This window comes from Heterodontus francisci, chromosome 1 (assembly GCF_036365525.1).
Source record: "Heterodontus francisci isolate sHetFra1 chromosome 1, sHetFra1.hap1, whole genome shotgun sequence".
In the NCBI taxonomy this organism is placed as follows: domain Eukaryota; kingdom Metazoa; phylum Chordata; class Chondrichthyes; order Heterodontiformes; family Heterodontidae; genus Heterodontus; species Heterodontus francisci.
In genome coordinates this window covers 252,365,376-252,382,085 of record NC_090371.1, presented here as the reverse complement: position 1 = coordinate 252,382,085, position 16,710 = coordinate 252,365,376, and the positions used below count along the sequence as shown (strand labels likewise).

At 46.6% G+C, this 16,710-nt stretch overlaps 1 protein-coding gene across 5 annotated transcripts in view; it reads right to left on the bottom strand.

Moving 5' to 3' along the window:
• Positions 1-16,710, bottom strand: part of LOC137375472 (uncharacterized) — a 112,889-nt gene that overhangs the window by 14,200 nt on the left and 81,979 nt on the right. For all 5 annotated transcript variants that reach the window (XM_068042794.1, XM_068042784.1, XM_068042814.1 and 2 more), the window contains one exon: positions 5,588-5,760. In XM_068042794.1, the coding sequence (XP_067898895.1) occupies positions 5,588-5,760 (173 nt within the window). The remainder of the gene's footprint in view (positions 1-5,587; positions 5,761-16,710) is intronic.

The window sequence follows — 16,710 nt, the reverse complement described above, 5'->3', positions numbered from 1 at the left end:
TCCTGGAACCTGAAAAAAGTTTGCTGTGGTGAGTCCTGAACAGACTGGTTGCTGCACCCCTGCTGAAAGGCCTGTGTGACACCTGCTGTAGTCAAATTGCCTGGAACACCTACCCATCAAAGACCGTTCATCAATCGTGCCTGGAAAGACTTTGAGTGGCATCCAACTATTTGATTCTGGGATACCTCACTGTACCAAAAACATCCTATCAGAACGTGATAAACTCAATCATTTTTATTATTTCTTCCATTCCTAAGAAACTGCTGTAAACAAAAATCCTTTTCCCCTGGTTAACCTTTTTATTGAATGTATGTGTGTGTGCATGAGGGCTAAGGAACTAAGAGCTTTTCATATATATAGATTTATCTCATTAGTAGTTAAGTCTTATCATTTCTTTTCTAATAAATAGTTAATGTTGTTTAAATGTAGGTAGATCTTGCTTTCTGTTGGGGCCTTCTTAAACCTTGTTCGCTGTAGGAGACTTTTCTCTCTCGGGGTTCATGTGTCTTCAGTGGCTTCAGAGGCTTGTGAGAAAGAGATCGGAACAGACAGTAGAGCTTTTCTCAGTCCAGGAGCAAACAGTCACTCTGAGTTCAAACTCTATGTGGCAAGTTCAAAAGAAAACCCTGGAACAGCCAGTTAGGCATGTGATCAGCTGGTCTAACCAGTCCTGGCCCTGGTAGATTGTATCCTCCTTAGCAGGACCTGGAATGCGCTTCCTCACCTTCGATGTCTGTTAGTATGCAAATGTTTTTTTCCAGCCATGGCTGATCTGTTTAACAAGTCATTTCCTCGCTCCGTTGTTCATGACAAAATTCATGTGCCTCATTCTTGGCAGGTTGGGGCCTGGCATGACAATTCCTACCTCCAATGTTAAGCTAATTGGTCTGCAATTCCCTGAACTTCTTTATCTCCTTTTTTAAATACAGGAATAGCAATAGCTGTCTAGCAATAGCAGTTCTCTTTCAATATTCCCTTTTTAAATTATATTGTGTATAGATATAAAACAGTGCCTTGCTGTCTCTTCCCTAGCTTTTTTTAGTATGCATGAATATAAGCTATCTGGACATGAGGGGCTGAATTTTACTGGCCCCTCAATGCTGCAAATCGCGGTGCGGGGGCCAGTAAAATGCTGCGGGGAAAGGCCTGCCCCCCTCCCACCGCCCAAAGGCTGGCGGCACCACAATCAACATATGGTAATGATTACTTACCTATGCTGATTAGGCAGCCCACAGCCTCTCCATCGACACTGCTGGATTTTTCGTTTAACGGGCGGCTATCACGTGCCGTCCCATTAACGATCTGAAACCCAGCGGGTCCTCACTCTGCCTTACAGGAGGGAGGAGGGATACAAAGGGGTCTAACTCTGCATTCTGGGAGGAGGGCAGGGAGATACACAGGGGTCTAACTCTGCATTCTGAAAGGGAGGAGGGAGGGGGGATACACTGGAGTCGCACTCTGCGTTCCTAGAAGGAGGAGGGGGATACACAGGGGTCTAACTTTGCATTCTGAAAGGGAGGGGGTCCAGGATTACTGGAGGGAAAGCTGTGCTGGCATGAAGGGAGGTACCGCGTACCATCCCTCCGTTAACAGTGTATGCTCTGTGTTTGTGAGGGGGCAATGGCACACTAGGCACCCTGTGTATGGGGAGGGTGCCAGAAAGGGCAGGAGCGTTAACTTTTTATGGATGAGGGAGCAATCGATTCAGCTGTTAAGATCTTGATGTGGTCATGTTGTGCCACTTTGAGTGCTGGCCAAGATGGGAATACCATGGCAGCCACATAATTGATCCATGAAAGAAGCTGATGTACCCGTCAACACCAATCCAAGCCCTGTTAGGAACCTTCAAATACATGCAGGGTTCAACTTTATTTATCACATGGAAATAGGTATGGCTCATCCAACATTGTGCGATCCGCTGCACGTGAGGATCCGTATGCGCCAGAGGCAATAGCAACAGGCAGGTGTGATTCACGTAGAGGCCCCCGGTCGTGAGCAGCCGCCCCCAAGGGGAGCCCACCATTACGGTTGCTCTGCATCTACAGTCCCCACATGACATGCTATTGGATGTCAGAGCACCAGTGTCTGAGGAGATTGCGCATATAGAGAGGGTGGTGACACGTCTCTGTGCTCTGCTCAAGGATGACCTGCAGCCCAGGGGCTCTGGTGGACATCCCATACCTTTGTTCCTCATAGTGGCAGCGGTTTTCAAGCCTGACACCTCTGCAGCCTTTTAGGGGCCCACCAGAGACCTCTGTGGGGATCATACAGTCAGCAGTGCACTGCTGCATCAGGGAGATCACCAATGCCCTACACCAGAGGGCCAGTGAGGGTGTCCGCTTTAGGACAGACTCTCACAGCCAGGCCCAGAGGGCCATTGGTTCTGGCACCATTGCTGGAGAACCACAGGTTGTAATGTTCATAGACTGCACTCTTGTGGCCACTCAGGCCTACTACCAGGCTACCACCTGCAGACGTCACCATTCAAGGAGCCCTCTCAATCTAGGTGAAGCTGGTATGTGAACACTGCAGATGCTTGCAGCGAATGTGTGACCGCTTCTCAGGCAGCTTCCATGTCACCTGGGTCTTGCGCCAGTCCCGGGGCTGCCACCACTGTTCACTGAACTGGCTCAGATGGAGGGGTGGCCTCTTGAAGATAATGGTTATCCTTTGCGGACATGGCTCGCGACACCGGTGAGAGACTCCACCACTGCTGCAGGGTGAGATACAACGCCAGCCACTGAGCTACGTGAGCCACCATTGAGCAGGAGATCAGCATGCTGAAAGAGCGCCTCCAATGCCTGTATGGATAGGGTGATGCCCTGTACTATGGGCCAAAAAGGCCAGCTCCTTTCTTCGCTGCTCTGCACAGCTATGCGCCCAATAGGCCTGGCATGATGAGGAGAAACGTCAACAGGATTCTTCCTCGGACTATGGGGACGCTGAGGACCTACAGTATGAAAGACGCATGGGAGGGCAGATGGCACCCAGACTGTGAACGCAGGGCTAGCAGTGAGCCAGGGATGTACGGAAGTGGTTTATCAGACAAAGGCTGTCTGCTCCATAGGAGCCGGCATGAGCTCTGCAAGCCACACATCACCCTTGCTCACCTGCTGTTCACCAGTCCACATCTGCAGCATCCCTGTGTAAACCATTAGAGGCAGCAGTTGACTGAGCCAATGTCCATGTCACTGCAGCTGTGGAGACGTTCATGAGTAATGGTGGCATAGCAATGATGTTATCGCATACGTTGGCTCTTCTGAAGGGCCAGTGGTGCAAAGTTAACTTGCAGGTCTGTAAACTTGGACAAGTTAACTCTGCTTTTCTCTCCACAGATGCTGCCTGACCTGTTGGATTTCTGCAGCATGTTCTGCTTTGCTGCCAGATTGACAGCAGCCCCAGTCTTCAACAGTCAGGTAAGTATTTCTTTGACAGCTGTCAGGAAGCAGGTGCTGGGCGCTTAAAATAGGGCCCCAGCACCTGCTGCACAGCTGTCAAAGGGTTCCTCCCTGCGCCGAATGTCCCGCCTCTCCCCACATAAAATCGGGGGGGGTGGGGGGAGACTTGGCGCAGTGATGCTAATGAGACCCCACATGTAATATTGCGGGGGCTCTGCGGCGGCCGCTAAATGCGGGCGATGCGCTGAGTTCAAAGGATGTCGCTGCAGATGGTGGCGCCCCAATAAAATTCAGCCCAAGGTTTTATCCTCTCTAAATTTGACTAGTTCATTGATATTCTCCATACCACACACCGCCCCCCCACCCCCATCCCCATCACCATTCAGTCTTAAATGTTTAATATCTTTATTGATCTCCTCCTCTAATGCCATGTCCATCCAGTTTGTCTCCTTGGTAAATACTGAGGCAATGGAATTATTCCATATTTCTGCCATTTTGCTGTCATTACCTGTGAGTTTATCTCATGTATCCCTTAGTGGCCTTATCCATATCCTGCTTTTTCTTTTGTTATTTATGTAACTGCACAATAATCTACCCTTTCGTTTTCATTTCTCAATAATTTCATTTCAAAATTCTTCTTTGTTTCCTTAATTTTTTAAAAGTCTTCTTTCCTAACCTCTTCATATTCCATTTTATAGTCCTCTTCTTTATTGCCTATCTACTTAATATTAATTTTGTCCTTACCTCATTATGCATCCATGATATTTCATTATGGATAGTTTGTTCTTGTTTTTTTAGCAGAATATATTCTCCTGAACTTTATTGATAACCTTTAAAATATTCCCACTGCTGTTCTATCTTAGTATCTAAGTCAATTTTTCCAGTTTATCTTCCCTTGTTCCATTCTCATCCCATCAAAATCAGCTTTTCTGTATGGAAGAAACTTCAGGAGAAACTTCTTTACCCAGAGAATTTCTCGAATGTGAAACTTGCTACCACATGTTATAGTTGAGGCCAATAGCATTTATGCATTTTAAGAGAAACTAGATAAGTTCATGAGGGGGGAAAGAAATGGAAGGAAATGCTGACACATTTAGATGAAGTAGGGTGGGAGGAGGCTCGTGTGGAGTATAAGCACTGACAATGGCCAGTTTCTGTGCTGTAAATTCTGTTATTCCATGTAAAGGAGCCCTAGCCCGATCAGTCTTTCCTGATAGTCATACCCTCTCAGTTCTGGCATCATCCTTGTAAATCTTTTCTATACTTTTTTCAATGCATCTATATCCTTTTTGTAATATGGAGACCAGAACTGTACATTGGTACAAAGTTTGCTAACAAAACTTTGCATTGTCTTTTCGGGTTTTTTTTCAATTGAAGATTTCAAAGAAATGATATCCAAAAAAAAAGCACTGCTATAAATAAATTTCTGAAATGTAGTTATTTTAGGTTAATTAGTAAGTTGAACTTATTGGGTAGTCCATCAAAATTAACTACTATTAACTAGATAGCGATTTAGTAGCAAAATAAAAAACATTTAAAAATCCATTCATGTTAACTAGATGAAAGAGTCTGAAATCTAAGGTCCAAAGTGCTCTTTATAATCCCATGGCTTGCTCTCCTGTCTTAACATCAGCTCTCTATGGAACAAACAAGCACATATCATGAACTAGGAGAGTAAAGCTTCAGAACATTATAATCCACTGAGTCCAGATTTTAACTATTGGGCAGCTTACTGGCAGACTGCATCTGCTAGCTGCCTGATAATGCTGATAGCAGGTCCTGCGAGGGTTAGGTCTCAATAGTATCAGGTTGGTGGGCAGTGGGTGGAAATTGAGCACCCTGGGCAACTGGACTGGGGGAGAGGCCCAATCTTGGAAAGGGCCCCTGGAGCAACAGTGGCATGTGCTGATTTTATGAAACCTGCAGGAGCAGTAAACTGGAAAAGAAAGGTTGTCAAAAAAAGAGCAAGGGCATTGAGGGGGAGAGAGAAAGAAATATGGACAAGGGAGTAGCTGACAGAGGGCGAGCAAGGTAGGACACGGAGAGTAATATTGTTCTGTTTTGCATTCAGATTCATTTCTGAAAACGTAAACCAAAAATGATGAATAACCAAACTTACAAATTACATCTTATACTTATAAAATTACATACACATTTCAAAAGTATGATTGAAATTAACATCACTGTACCGGTTTCTGTAGCCTACATCATTATAGATGTAAGGGCAATAATGGTCAAAGTACTCCACACAGCGATTAGTTACATGACAATGCTTGGATCGGAGAGGCTTCACAAGGTGGCAAGTATGGCAAAGCCTGCTTAGAGGGTTCTTTCCCTGTTTCCATTCATCAAAATAAACTGCCTAAAAATACAAATGTCAGTAATCACACCATCAAAAGAAAATATTGATAGCAACTACAAACAAAATGAGAGATTGCTGTAAATACTAGCATGTCTGTCAGCATCTAAAAGGAGATAAGACAGATTAACTTTTTGGACTTAAGATCCTTCTCAGAACACTCAATTATCTTTTCTCTTCACAAATGGTGAGGAACCTGCTGTGTATTTCCAGCATTTTGGTTTTGTTTCAGACTTTCAACATTTGTATAAAAGCAAAATACTGCGGATGCTGGAAATCTGAAATAAAAACAAGAAATGCTGGAAATACTCAGCAGGTCTGGCAGCATCTGTGGAGAGAGAAGCAGAGTTAACGTTTCAGGTCAGTGACGCTTCATCAGAACTAGCAGATATTAGAAATGTGAAAGGTTTTAAGCAAGTAAAGCGGGGATGGGGTAAGAGATAACAAAGGAGAAGGTGTAGATAGGATAAGGTCACAGAGAATAACCGACCAGAAGGTTATGGAGCAAAGGCAAACAATATGTTAATGGTGTGTTGAAAGACAAAGCATTAGTACAGATAGGGTGTTAACGGACTGAAAACTGAACGGACACAAGTGCAAACATGGAAAAAAAAAACAGTGGGTAGGCAAACTGAACAAACTAAGATAAAATAAAATAAACACAAAAAAAAAACTAAAAATAAAAGTAAAACGGGGGGCCCGTTTCAGAGCATGATTGGCTGGCAGCTCTTGAGTTAGGATCTTGTCCCTTAAAGGGGACATCTTTCCCGATGGGGGGCAGTTACTTGTCTGCCTGCTGTTGAATTCAGCTGGGAGTCCGACAAATAGCCGAGGTGGGGTCGCTCCCTCCCATCTTTCGGACTGTCGCTGGGAACCCCGCCGCTGAAATAAAACCCTGCCCTCACACTTGAAAATTTCTATTATCCCATCATTCACAGCGTTTTAGGGGAAAAGAGATCCTGATTTCCTTTGTGTCAAGAAGTGCTCCCTGATTTCACTCCTAAACACAAAAAAGAGGATGTATGATGTCAGGCGAACTCTTCAAGTGAGAACCATCCCAAATACAATACGTTGAGAGGGGAGGAGAACAGCAAAATAAGGCTGGCGAAGAGAGAGTATGGGAATAGAAAGGAAATCCAAAAATCATCTTCCGGTATGTAAATAGTAAGTGGGTAGTAAGAGTGGAGTGGGGCCTATTAGGGACAAAGGGGGTAATATATATGCTTCGAGGTGCAGGGCAAGGCTAGAATATTTAATGAGTACTTTGTATTGGTGTTTACTAAGTGTTACGACCCGGTGAGGAAGGTGTCTAGGGGGCCCTCTCAGCCTTCACCTGGTCTTACTGTAACAGGGTTGAATTTTAAACACACTGTGTTTTTAGGTCCCCATTGGTGAATCCTTGTTCACTGCTTTCAAATTATAAGGCAAAGAAACCAGCACAAACAGGTTTTCTTAGGTTTAAAGAAGAAAAGTTGAAATTTATTAAACTTAAACTCGGTTGATGCCTATGGATACACGACGCGCCCACGCTAGCATGCATACGTGATACACACATGCAAATAGAGACAGAAAAGAACAGAAGGAAAATAAAGTGGAAAAATTCGAGGCAATATCTGGTGGGCATCCTCTGGAGGAAAGGGCCTTAATGGCTTCATCCTACTGGAGGTTTGCAGCCCCCATGTACTCGCTTGCTGGAGGTAAGGGAGTCAATGACAGGGGGAGGACAAGACACCACTTACCCTAGGGGTGTCCTGAGAGGAAGGCCCCAGGGCAGCTGGCATGCACCTCCTCCATCTGTTTGCACGATGGCACCTGCCTGTCTCCATGAGGAGAAAGTGCACTTGTAGGGAGGTCCAGGTCCTTTGTTACCCTCTCGCTTAGACTCTGCTGCATGGAGCCCATCACAACAGCGATGGACTGCAGGTCAGATTGCATATGGCTCGAGTGCTCAACCAGACTCACCACGGAGCTCACCAAACTCTCGACAGAGTAAGCCATACACTCAAATGTCCGGGTCATGGTAGACGTCATGGCTTGCATGGACTCCACCATGACACATGCAAAGCAATGCATGACCTCAGGTATCTCTGAAATATTTTTCCCATGGCTTTTCTGGACATCCAGCACACTTCACGTAGCAACAAACAGAGGATCATCATGAGTGTGGGGCTGAGCAGGGTCCTGGTCCCCAGCAGTCCTCTGATTGTTAGGGGACCCGGCCGGCACATGCTCCCTCAGCTGCTGGGACGTGTCTGTGTTGTGCACACCAGATTGTGGTCCAGATGTTAATCTTAACCCCCCTCCCACCCCCAGTGGACTGTGTGGATGTATCTGTGCTGGCGGAGGTGGAAGAAGAGGCAGGTGATGGTGCACCCTCTGGAGCACTGTCTTCCTCTTCCTCCCCAGAGGGGGAATCTTGGGTCTCCCAGCGGGCACATTAAGCCTCAGTTTCGTATGAGTTCAGACACTTTCAGTGGGTGTGCATGCATGTCTACATGACTGAAGATGACATTTCATCCTTAAGCCTTGACGATCCTGCCTCGCCATCTGATATGGCTCTACCTCCCTCCTCTCTCACTATTTGTGCAGCCTCTTCTTCAGCCAGTGTCAACATTCTAATGTCTGCTACAGCTCCTCCTGTCTTGGCTTGCTTGTGCTGATTGTGTGAGAGTTTGTCCTGCAGGAGTCAGTACAGATGAATGAGAATTTTTTTGTGAAAAATCACAACCATTGTAAACATGCATCGACATCACTTATTCAGGACTGGCTTTTGCATGACATATCCAAGCACATCGACAATGCCAATTGTCAAATTTGCGCAAAATCATTTAGTGTATGGCACCAAGGCGGCTCACTCTATCCTATGCATGTCTTGTTTGCCCTCTTTCTTAAAGAGACAGAGCTAGGGTGACAAACAATGGAGCGGTTTTGCCAAGACCACTTATCCTCGCCGATCTGAGCAAGTCATTGATGCATTTGCGACACTATACCCAGGTTCTGCATGTCACCCCACGGTTCAAGACCTCCTCTGCTCCCTCCATCCAGGCTGCCTTGGTCAGGCGGGAGGGTCTTTGCACACCATCTGCAGGGAAGAGGACATCCCACCTTTCCCTGACGGCTTGGAGGAGAATCTGCAGGGAGGCATCACTGAACTGTGGGGTGGGATGCTGCCTGCCGGCTGACATGTTCTTCTTTGAAGTTGGTACTGCATTACAGAAATTAAGGGAGGCAAAAACATTTTGCATTGATTTTAAGCTTGGATTTCAGGCTCCTGTTCAGAGACTAGCATGACAGGAAGGCTTCTGAACCTTGAGGCTGCAAGCACAGAATGCTTTATGTCCGTGGCGATCTTGGTGCTTGGCCCAGTGACGGAGGGGTCCACCAATGAAAGGCTCTCCCCGCTGCCGAATCCCACATGTCCCCTGTGCCCGTTGCTGTACGCTTCATTTACATATGAAATTGTGTGGGAAACAGAAAACCTGGCGGAAGCAGAAGTTACGTCAACTTCTGGTTCCACCGTCAGGAATGCCGTGGGACTCATGAAATCGCGGCCTATGACTCTAAATGGCCAGCATTAGTTTTAAGAGTATGTGCCCACGTTCTGGATTCCCTCAGCTGAGGAAATACAGGTATATAATTGGACCATGTGGCACCTATTTTTACAGATGTAAAACAGTTACAAAGAGAGCCACTTTTGCACCCCAAAGACACCTGAAAAATATCTGACCCAAAATTGGATTGGAAGATTTATCAAGCATCGCTGGTGGTCACTAAAACAAGAGTGAGGCCACTTACATATCTAAATGAGGGGTTTAATGCTTGTATTAGGACTCCAATGCTCAACTGGACTATACGGAGTAGAGCAGGTTCCAGGTCTAATCTGCTGAGGATTCTTCAGTAGCTGCTGCCGCCTTAGCAGCAGCCGTCACCAAAAGATCAGTTTAAAATAGAATGATTTCACAAAGGTTCATGCCAGCGAGGCAAGCGGCCTGAAATTCAGCTGCCTGTGGCAGCGTGACTGGTGCTGATAGCTTGCATGATTAATATTGTTGAGGTGGTGCAGTGGTTAGTACTGCAGCCTCACAGCTCCAGCGACCTGGGTTCAATTCTGGGTACTGCCTGTGCAGAGTTTGCAAGTTCTCCCTATGACTGTGTGGGTTTCTACCGGGTGCTCTGGTTTCCTCCCACAGCCAAAGACTTGCAGGTTGATAGGTAAATTGGCCATTGTAAATTGCCCCGAGTATAGGTAGGTGGTAGGGAATATGGGGATTAATGTAGGAATAGTATAAATGGGTGGTTGTTGGTTGGCACAGACTTGGTGGGCCAAAGGGCCTGTTTCAGTGCTGTGTCACTAAAAGTAAAATTGAATTTTTTAAAATCATGAATTTGCAGTTCCCCGTAACTTTTGTATCAATTAAAAGTAAGCTAATTTAAAATACATTTTAAATGTGTTGTATCATCAATAGGTCATGATTTGCATGGTGCAATTTGGTCTCATGTCAGGTTAGCAAGAGGGTATGCCAATTGGGCTCAAGGCCCTGGGCAAGGGAGGGGAAAACCCAGTCAAACCACCTGCTCTTGATCTGTCTAGTAATTTGGGCAGGAAAGTGGGCATGTGTGGATGTTGGTGACAGCAGGACCAAGCTAAGCTGTGATGCCTGTCTCAGCCAAATAGCCTATGACTCTTACTGTTGAGGCCCATACATGAATAACAGCCAGGACCCAAAGCGTTGTGGAAAGTTACCCCAGCAATCTGTCAACATATTCTGCAGAAGGGAGAAACCTCAAAAATATTGACAAGTTTCAGCTGCTTTATGGGATGTATTGCACTGCAACTGATGCGAGAGTTTTCAAGAGGCTGAAAATAGCTGAATTCAATGTATTATTGCCCCGAATCCATCAAGTCATTAGTTCCTTGTGACCCTCCAAATGTATGTTCGGAAAATAAGCCACATGCACACAAATAGGGCTGAGTTTTACCAGCCCCTCAACACTGCGGGTCGCGACCTGGGGGCAGGTAAAATGCTGTGGGGGGAAGCCCGCCTCAATCTGTGACATCAAGACGGGCCCGCCGCATTTTACCAGCGGCGGCAGGACCTCGGTGCGCACCACCACCCCCCCCCCCCCGCTGCATGGCGACGGCACAACAATTAACATATGGTAATGATTACTTACCATTTTCTAAGGGTCTGTATCTCTTTGCTTCCTGCCCATTCATGTATCTGTCTAGATACATCTTAAAAGACGCTATCGTGCCCGCATCTACCACCTCCGCTGGCAACACGTTCCAGGCACCCACGACCCTCTGCGTAAAGAACTTTCCACGCATATCCCCCCTAAACTTTTCCCCTCTCACTTTGAACTCGTGACCCCTAGTAATTGAATCCCCCACTCTGGGAAAAAGCTTCTTGCTATCCACCCTGTCTATACCTCTCATGATTTTGTACACCTCAATCAGGTCCCCCCTCAACCTCCGTCTTTCTAATGAAAATAATCCTAATCTACTCAACCTCTCTTCATAGCTAGCGCCCTCCATACCAGGCAACATCCTGGTGAACCTCCTCTGCACCCTCTCCAAAGCATCTACATCCTTTTGGTAATGTGGCGACCAGAACTGCACGCAGTATTCCAAATGTGGCCGAACCAAAGTCTTATACAACTGTAACATGACCTGCCAACTCTTATACTCAATACCCCGTCCGATGAAGGAAAGCATGCCGTATGCCTTCTTGACCACTCTATTGACCTGCGTTGCCACCTTCAGGGAACAATGGACCTGAACACCCAAATCTCTCTGTACATCAATTTTCCCCAGGACTTTTCCATTTACTGTATAGTTCAATCTTGAATTGGATCTTCCAAAATGCATCACCTCGCATTTGCCCGGATTGAACTCCATCTGCCATTTCTCTGCCCAACTCTCCAATCTATCTATATTCTGCTGTATTCTCTGACAGTCCCCTTCACTATCTGCTACTCCACCAATCTTAGTGTCGTCTGCAAACTTGCTAATCAGACCACCTATACTTTCCTCCAAATCATTTATGTATATCACAAACAACAGTGGTCCCAGCACGGATCCCTGTGGAACACCACTGGTCACACGTCTCCATTATGAGAAACTCCCTTCCACTGCTACTCTCTGTCTCCTGTTGCCCAGCCAATTCTTTATCCATCTAGCTAGTACACCCTGGACCCCATGCGACTTCACTTTCTCCATCAACCTACCATGGGGAACCTTATCAAATGCCTTACTGAAGTCCATGTATATGACATCCACAGCCCTTCCCTCATCAATCAAAATTGTCACTTCCTCAAAGAATTCTATTAAGTTGGTAAGACATGACCTTCCCTGCACAAAACCATGTTGCCTATCACTGATAAGCCCATTTTCTTCCAAATGGGAATAGATCCTATCCCTCAGTATCTTCTCCAGCAGCTTCCCTACCACTGACGTCAGGCTCACCGGTCTATAACTACCTGGATTATCCCTGCTACCCTTCTTAAACAAGGGGACAACATTAGCAATTCTCCAGTCCTCCGGAACCTCACCCGTGTTTAAGGATGCTGCAAAGATATCTGTTAAGGCCCCAGCTATTTCCTCTCTCGCTTCCCTCAGTAACCTGGGATAGATCCCATCCGGACCTGGGGACATGTCCACCTTAATGCCTTTTAGAATACCCAAGGAGGGGGTATATATGCAGGAGTCTAACTCTGCATTCTTAATGGGAGGAGGGAGGGGGATATGCAGGGGTCTAACTCTGCATTCTTATAGAGGGGGGGGGGCGATACACAGGGGTTGCACTCTGCATTCTGGAAGGGAGGAGGGAGGAGGGAGGGATACACAGGGGTATAACTCTGCATTCTTAAAGGGAGGGGGTCTGGGATTACTGGAGGGAAAGCTGTACTGGCATGAAGGGAGGTACCGCGTACCATCCCTCCGTTAACAGTGTACGCTTTGTGTTTATGAGGGAGCAATGGCACACTAGGCACCCTGTGTGCGGGGAGGCTTCCAGAAAGGGCAGGAGCATTAAGGTTTTATGGATGGTGGGGGCAATTGATTCAGCTAGTGGGATCTTGATGTGGTCATGTTGTGCTACTCTGAGTGTTGGCCAAGATGGGCAATGCCATGGCATGCCACATAGTTGATCGAGGAAAGCAGCTGATGTACCCATCAACACCAATTCATGCCCTGTTAGGAACCTTCGAATACATGCAGGGTTCAACTTTATTTATTACATGGAAATAGGTATGGCTCATCCTACATTGTGTGATCCTCTGCACGTGAGGATCGATGTGCGCCAGAGGCAATATCAACAGCAGGTGTGACCCACGTAGAGGCCCCCAGTCGTGAGCAGCCGCCCCCAAGGGAAGCCCGCCATTACAGTTGTCGTGCATCTAAAGGCCCCACATGACATGCCATCGGATGTCAGAGCATCAGTGTCAGAGGAGATTGCACATATAGAGAGGGTGGTGACACGTCTCTGTGCCCTGCTCAAGGATGACCTGCAGCCCATGGGCTCCAGTGGACACCCATGCCTTTGTTCCTCATAGTGGCAGTGGTTCTCAAGCCTGATGCCTCTGCAGCCTTTTCGGGGCACACCAGAGACCTTTGTGGGGTCACACAGTCAGCAGTGCACCGCTGCATCAGGAAGGACACCATTGCCCTGCACTGGAGGGCCAGTGAGGATGTCCGCTTCAGATGGACTCTCACAGCCAGGCCCAAAGGGCCATTGGTTCTGGCACCAATGCCGGAGAACCATAGGTTGTAATGTTCATAGACTGCACTCATGTGGCCATTAGGCCTACTGCCAGGCTACCACTTGCAGACATCACTATTACAGGAGCCCTCTCAATTTAGGTGAAGCTGGTATGTGAACACCGCAGATGCTTGCAGTGAATGTGTGACCGCTTCTCAGGCAGCTTCCATGTCACCTGGGTCTTGCGCCAGTCCCGGCTGCCACCACTGTTCACTGAACTGCCTCAGATGGAGGATGGCTTCTTGGAGATAAGGGCTATCCTGTGCAGACATGGCACAGAGACTTCACCACTGCTGCAGAGGAAAGATACAATGCCAGCCACTGAGCGACATGAGCCACCATTGAGCAGGAGATCGGCATGTTGAAAGAGCACCCCCAATGCCTGTATGGATAGGGTGATACCCTGTACTACGGGCCAAAAAGGCCAGTTCCTTTCTTTGTTGCTCTGCACAGCTACGCACCCAATAGGCCTGGCATAATGAGGAGAGACGTCAACAGGATTCCTCCTCGGACTACGAGGATGCTGAGGACCTACAATATGAAAGACACATGGGAGGGCAGATGGCACCCAGGCTCTGCTGGCAGGGCTAGCAGTGAGCTAGGGATGTATGGCAGTGGCTTATCAAACAAAGGCTGTCTGCTCCATAGGAACCGACATGAGCTCTGCAAGCCACACATCACCCTCGCTCACCTGCTGTGCACCAGTCCACATCTGCAGCATTCCTGTGTAAACCATTAGAGGCAGCAGCTGTCTGAGCCAATGTCAATGTCACTGCATCCGTGGAGACATTCATGAGTAATGGTAGCATGGCAATGAATGTTATTGCATACGTTGGCTCTTCTGAAGGGCCAAAGTATACAAAGGGATGTGACATTGGCGTTACATGATGGCACACATCATTTGCACAGAGAAAAGGACACACATGTTGGTGAGGAACATTTAGTGAAAGACGTATTTACATTGCTGTGACACCCGTTCATTACCATTTGTGTCAGCGTGTTCTCTGTAAACCTCTGTAATACCTTTTATGGTGTATTTAAGTCTCACGTCCTGGAATGTGCAAATTTAAGATTATTGACCCAGGTGCAGCACACCTACAAGAAAGAATGTTACACTTGAGTGGGAGAAGAGGATCGCAACTTCACAGGACACTGGGACACAGCAGGGTAAGTATGTGGCAGCAAAGCAGAAAGTGCTGGGGTAACACAGCAGGTCAGGCAGCATCTATGGCGAGAGAAGCAGAGTTAATTTTCAGGTCCGTGAACTTGGACAAGTTAACTCTGCTTCTCTCTCCACAGATGCTGTCTGAGTTGCTGGATTTCTGCAGCACTTTCTGCTTTGCTGCCAGATTGACAGCAGCCCCACTTTTCAACAGTCAGGTAAGTATTCTTTGACAGCTGTCAGGAAGCGGGTGCAGGGGTGCTTAAAATAGGGCCCTAGCACCTCCTGCACAACTGTCAAAGGGTTCCTCACTGCGCCGAAATCCCGCCTCTCCCCACATAATATCAGGGGGAGGCTCGGCGCAGTGATGCTAATGAGCCCCTGCGCGCAATATTGCGGGGGCTCTGCAGTGGCCGCTAAATGCGGGCCCCGCGCTGAATTCAAAGGGCACCTCCGCGGATGGCGGTGCCCGAATAAAATTCAGCCCATAATATGGTGGCAGCTTGAAAAGTAAAAATGATTTACTGCCAGTGTGCAAGAGTAAATTTTGCAAAGTTAAATCTATGAATTGAGCCATGGAACACTTCAATCACAGAAATAATGCAATAAAAAATTGAAACTACAGCCTTTTTGGGTTTTTTATTTGGAACTGAGCTGTTACTGCAGGCTGAAACACTTAGATATGATTTCTGCAGCTTTCACAATCAAGATGAATGAGTCTAATTGGTATTTACTAGTCATGTTGACCCATTCATTTGAGCTGCACTGACCTTCAAGAATTCATTACTAAATATCTTCCTGGAAATTCAAGGTTGATCTGTATGAGACAAATTGGCACCAAAATCATCCTTAAATAAGTGTTACAGACCCTTAGAAGATAAATACTGGGTCATAATCAAGCTACATTTATTTTTAAATTGTATGTTAGCAGATGGTGGCAACATTTTTACTTCTATTCAAAAGAGGAGGAAATTATAAAGATTACATATTCTTTTTATAATATTTGATATTATCATTTCCTAATTGTCTGATTGACAATTATTTAATTGTATTTTTAATTTCTTTCCTAAATTCATCATCTTCCCTTTTGCCATCCTTCCCTTTATTGTTTATGTCCTTTGCTTATGCCTTTTTCTTCAGATTCATGTTTATGCTCATCTCTTTATTTTTCCATGCCAATGAAGGTTGAGAGGAGATTTGATAGAGGTGTTCAATATCATGAAGGATCTGGACAGAGTAGATGGGGAGAAACTTCCCATTGGCTTTCGGTCGAGAACCAGAGGACACCGATTTAAGATGATTAGCAAAAGAACCAGAAGTGACATGAGGAAAATCTGTTTTAATGCAGTGAGTGGTTCGGATCGGAAATGCACTGCTTGAACGTGTGGTGCAGGCAGATACAATCAAGGCTTTCAAAAGGGAATTGGATACTTATCTGAAGAGAAAACATTTGCAGGGTTATGGGCAAAAGGCAGGGGATTAGGACTAGCTGAGTCTCTTGAAGAGAGCCAGCAGGGATTTTGTGCTTTTACCAGTCCATGGGCTGAATATTTCCAACAAGGATCAAGCCCTACCGCCGGGGCTGAAAGCGGAGCCTGGGATGGCATTTTACTGGTGGTGGCGAATTAATAGGCTGCACTGTCCAGAGCTGCCGGCTCAAACAGAGGGACAGGCCACTGCTGAGGTTGCAGCATGAAGGGGAAACCTCAATGCCGAGGCACCCTCGAAGAACAGGTAAGTTTGTTTCAAAGAGTTGGGACCAGGCATGGGCCGTTAAGTGGCTTAATTTTTTGTCGCCCAGTGGTGGCTGCTCAGTTAATGGTCCTATCTGTGGTAAGATACCATGGCAGTGGGAAGAGGCGGGCTCCCCTCCCAACACCTTCCCCTGTCATATTACCAGCCCTCCCACCTCCCAGCCTGTCGCCATAGGGCTGGGAAAATTCAACTCTATGATTCTATTGTATGATTCTATCTCAATATTGACTAGTTTGTTCATATTCTTAGTGGAATATATTTCTCCTGAACTCTATT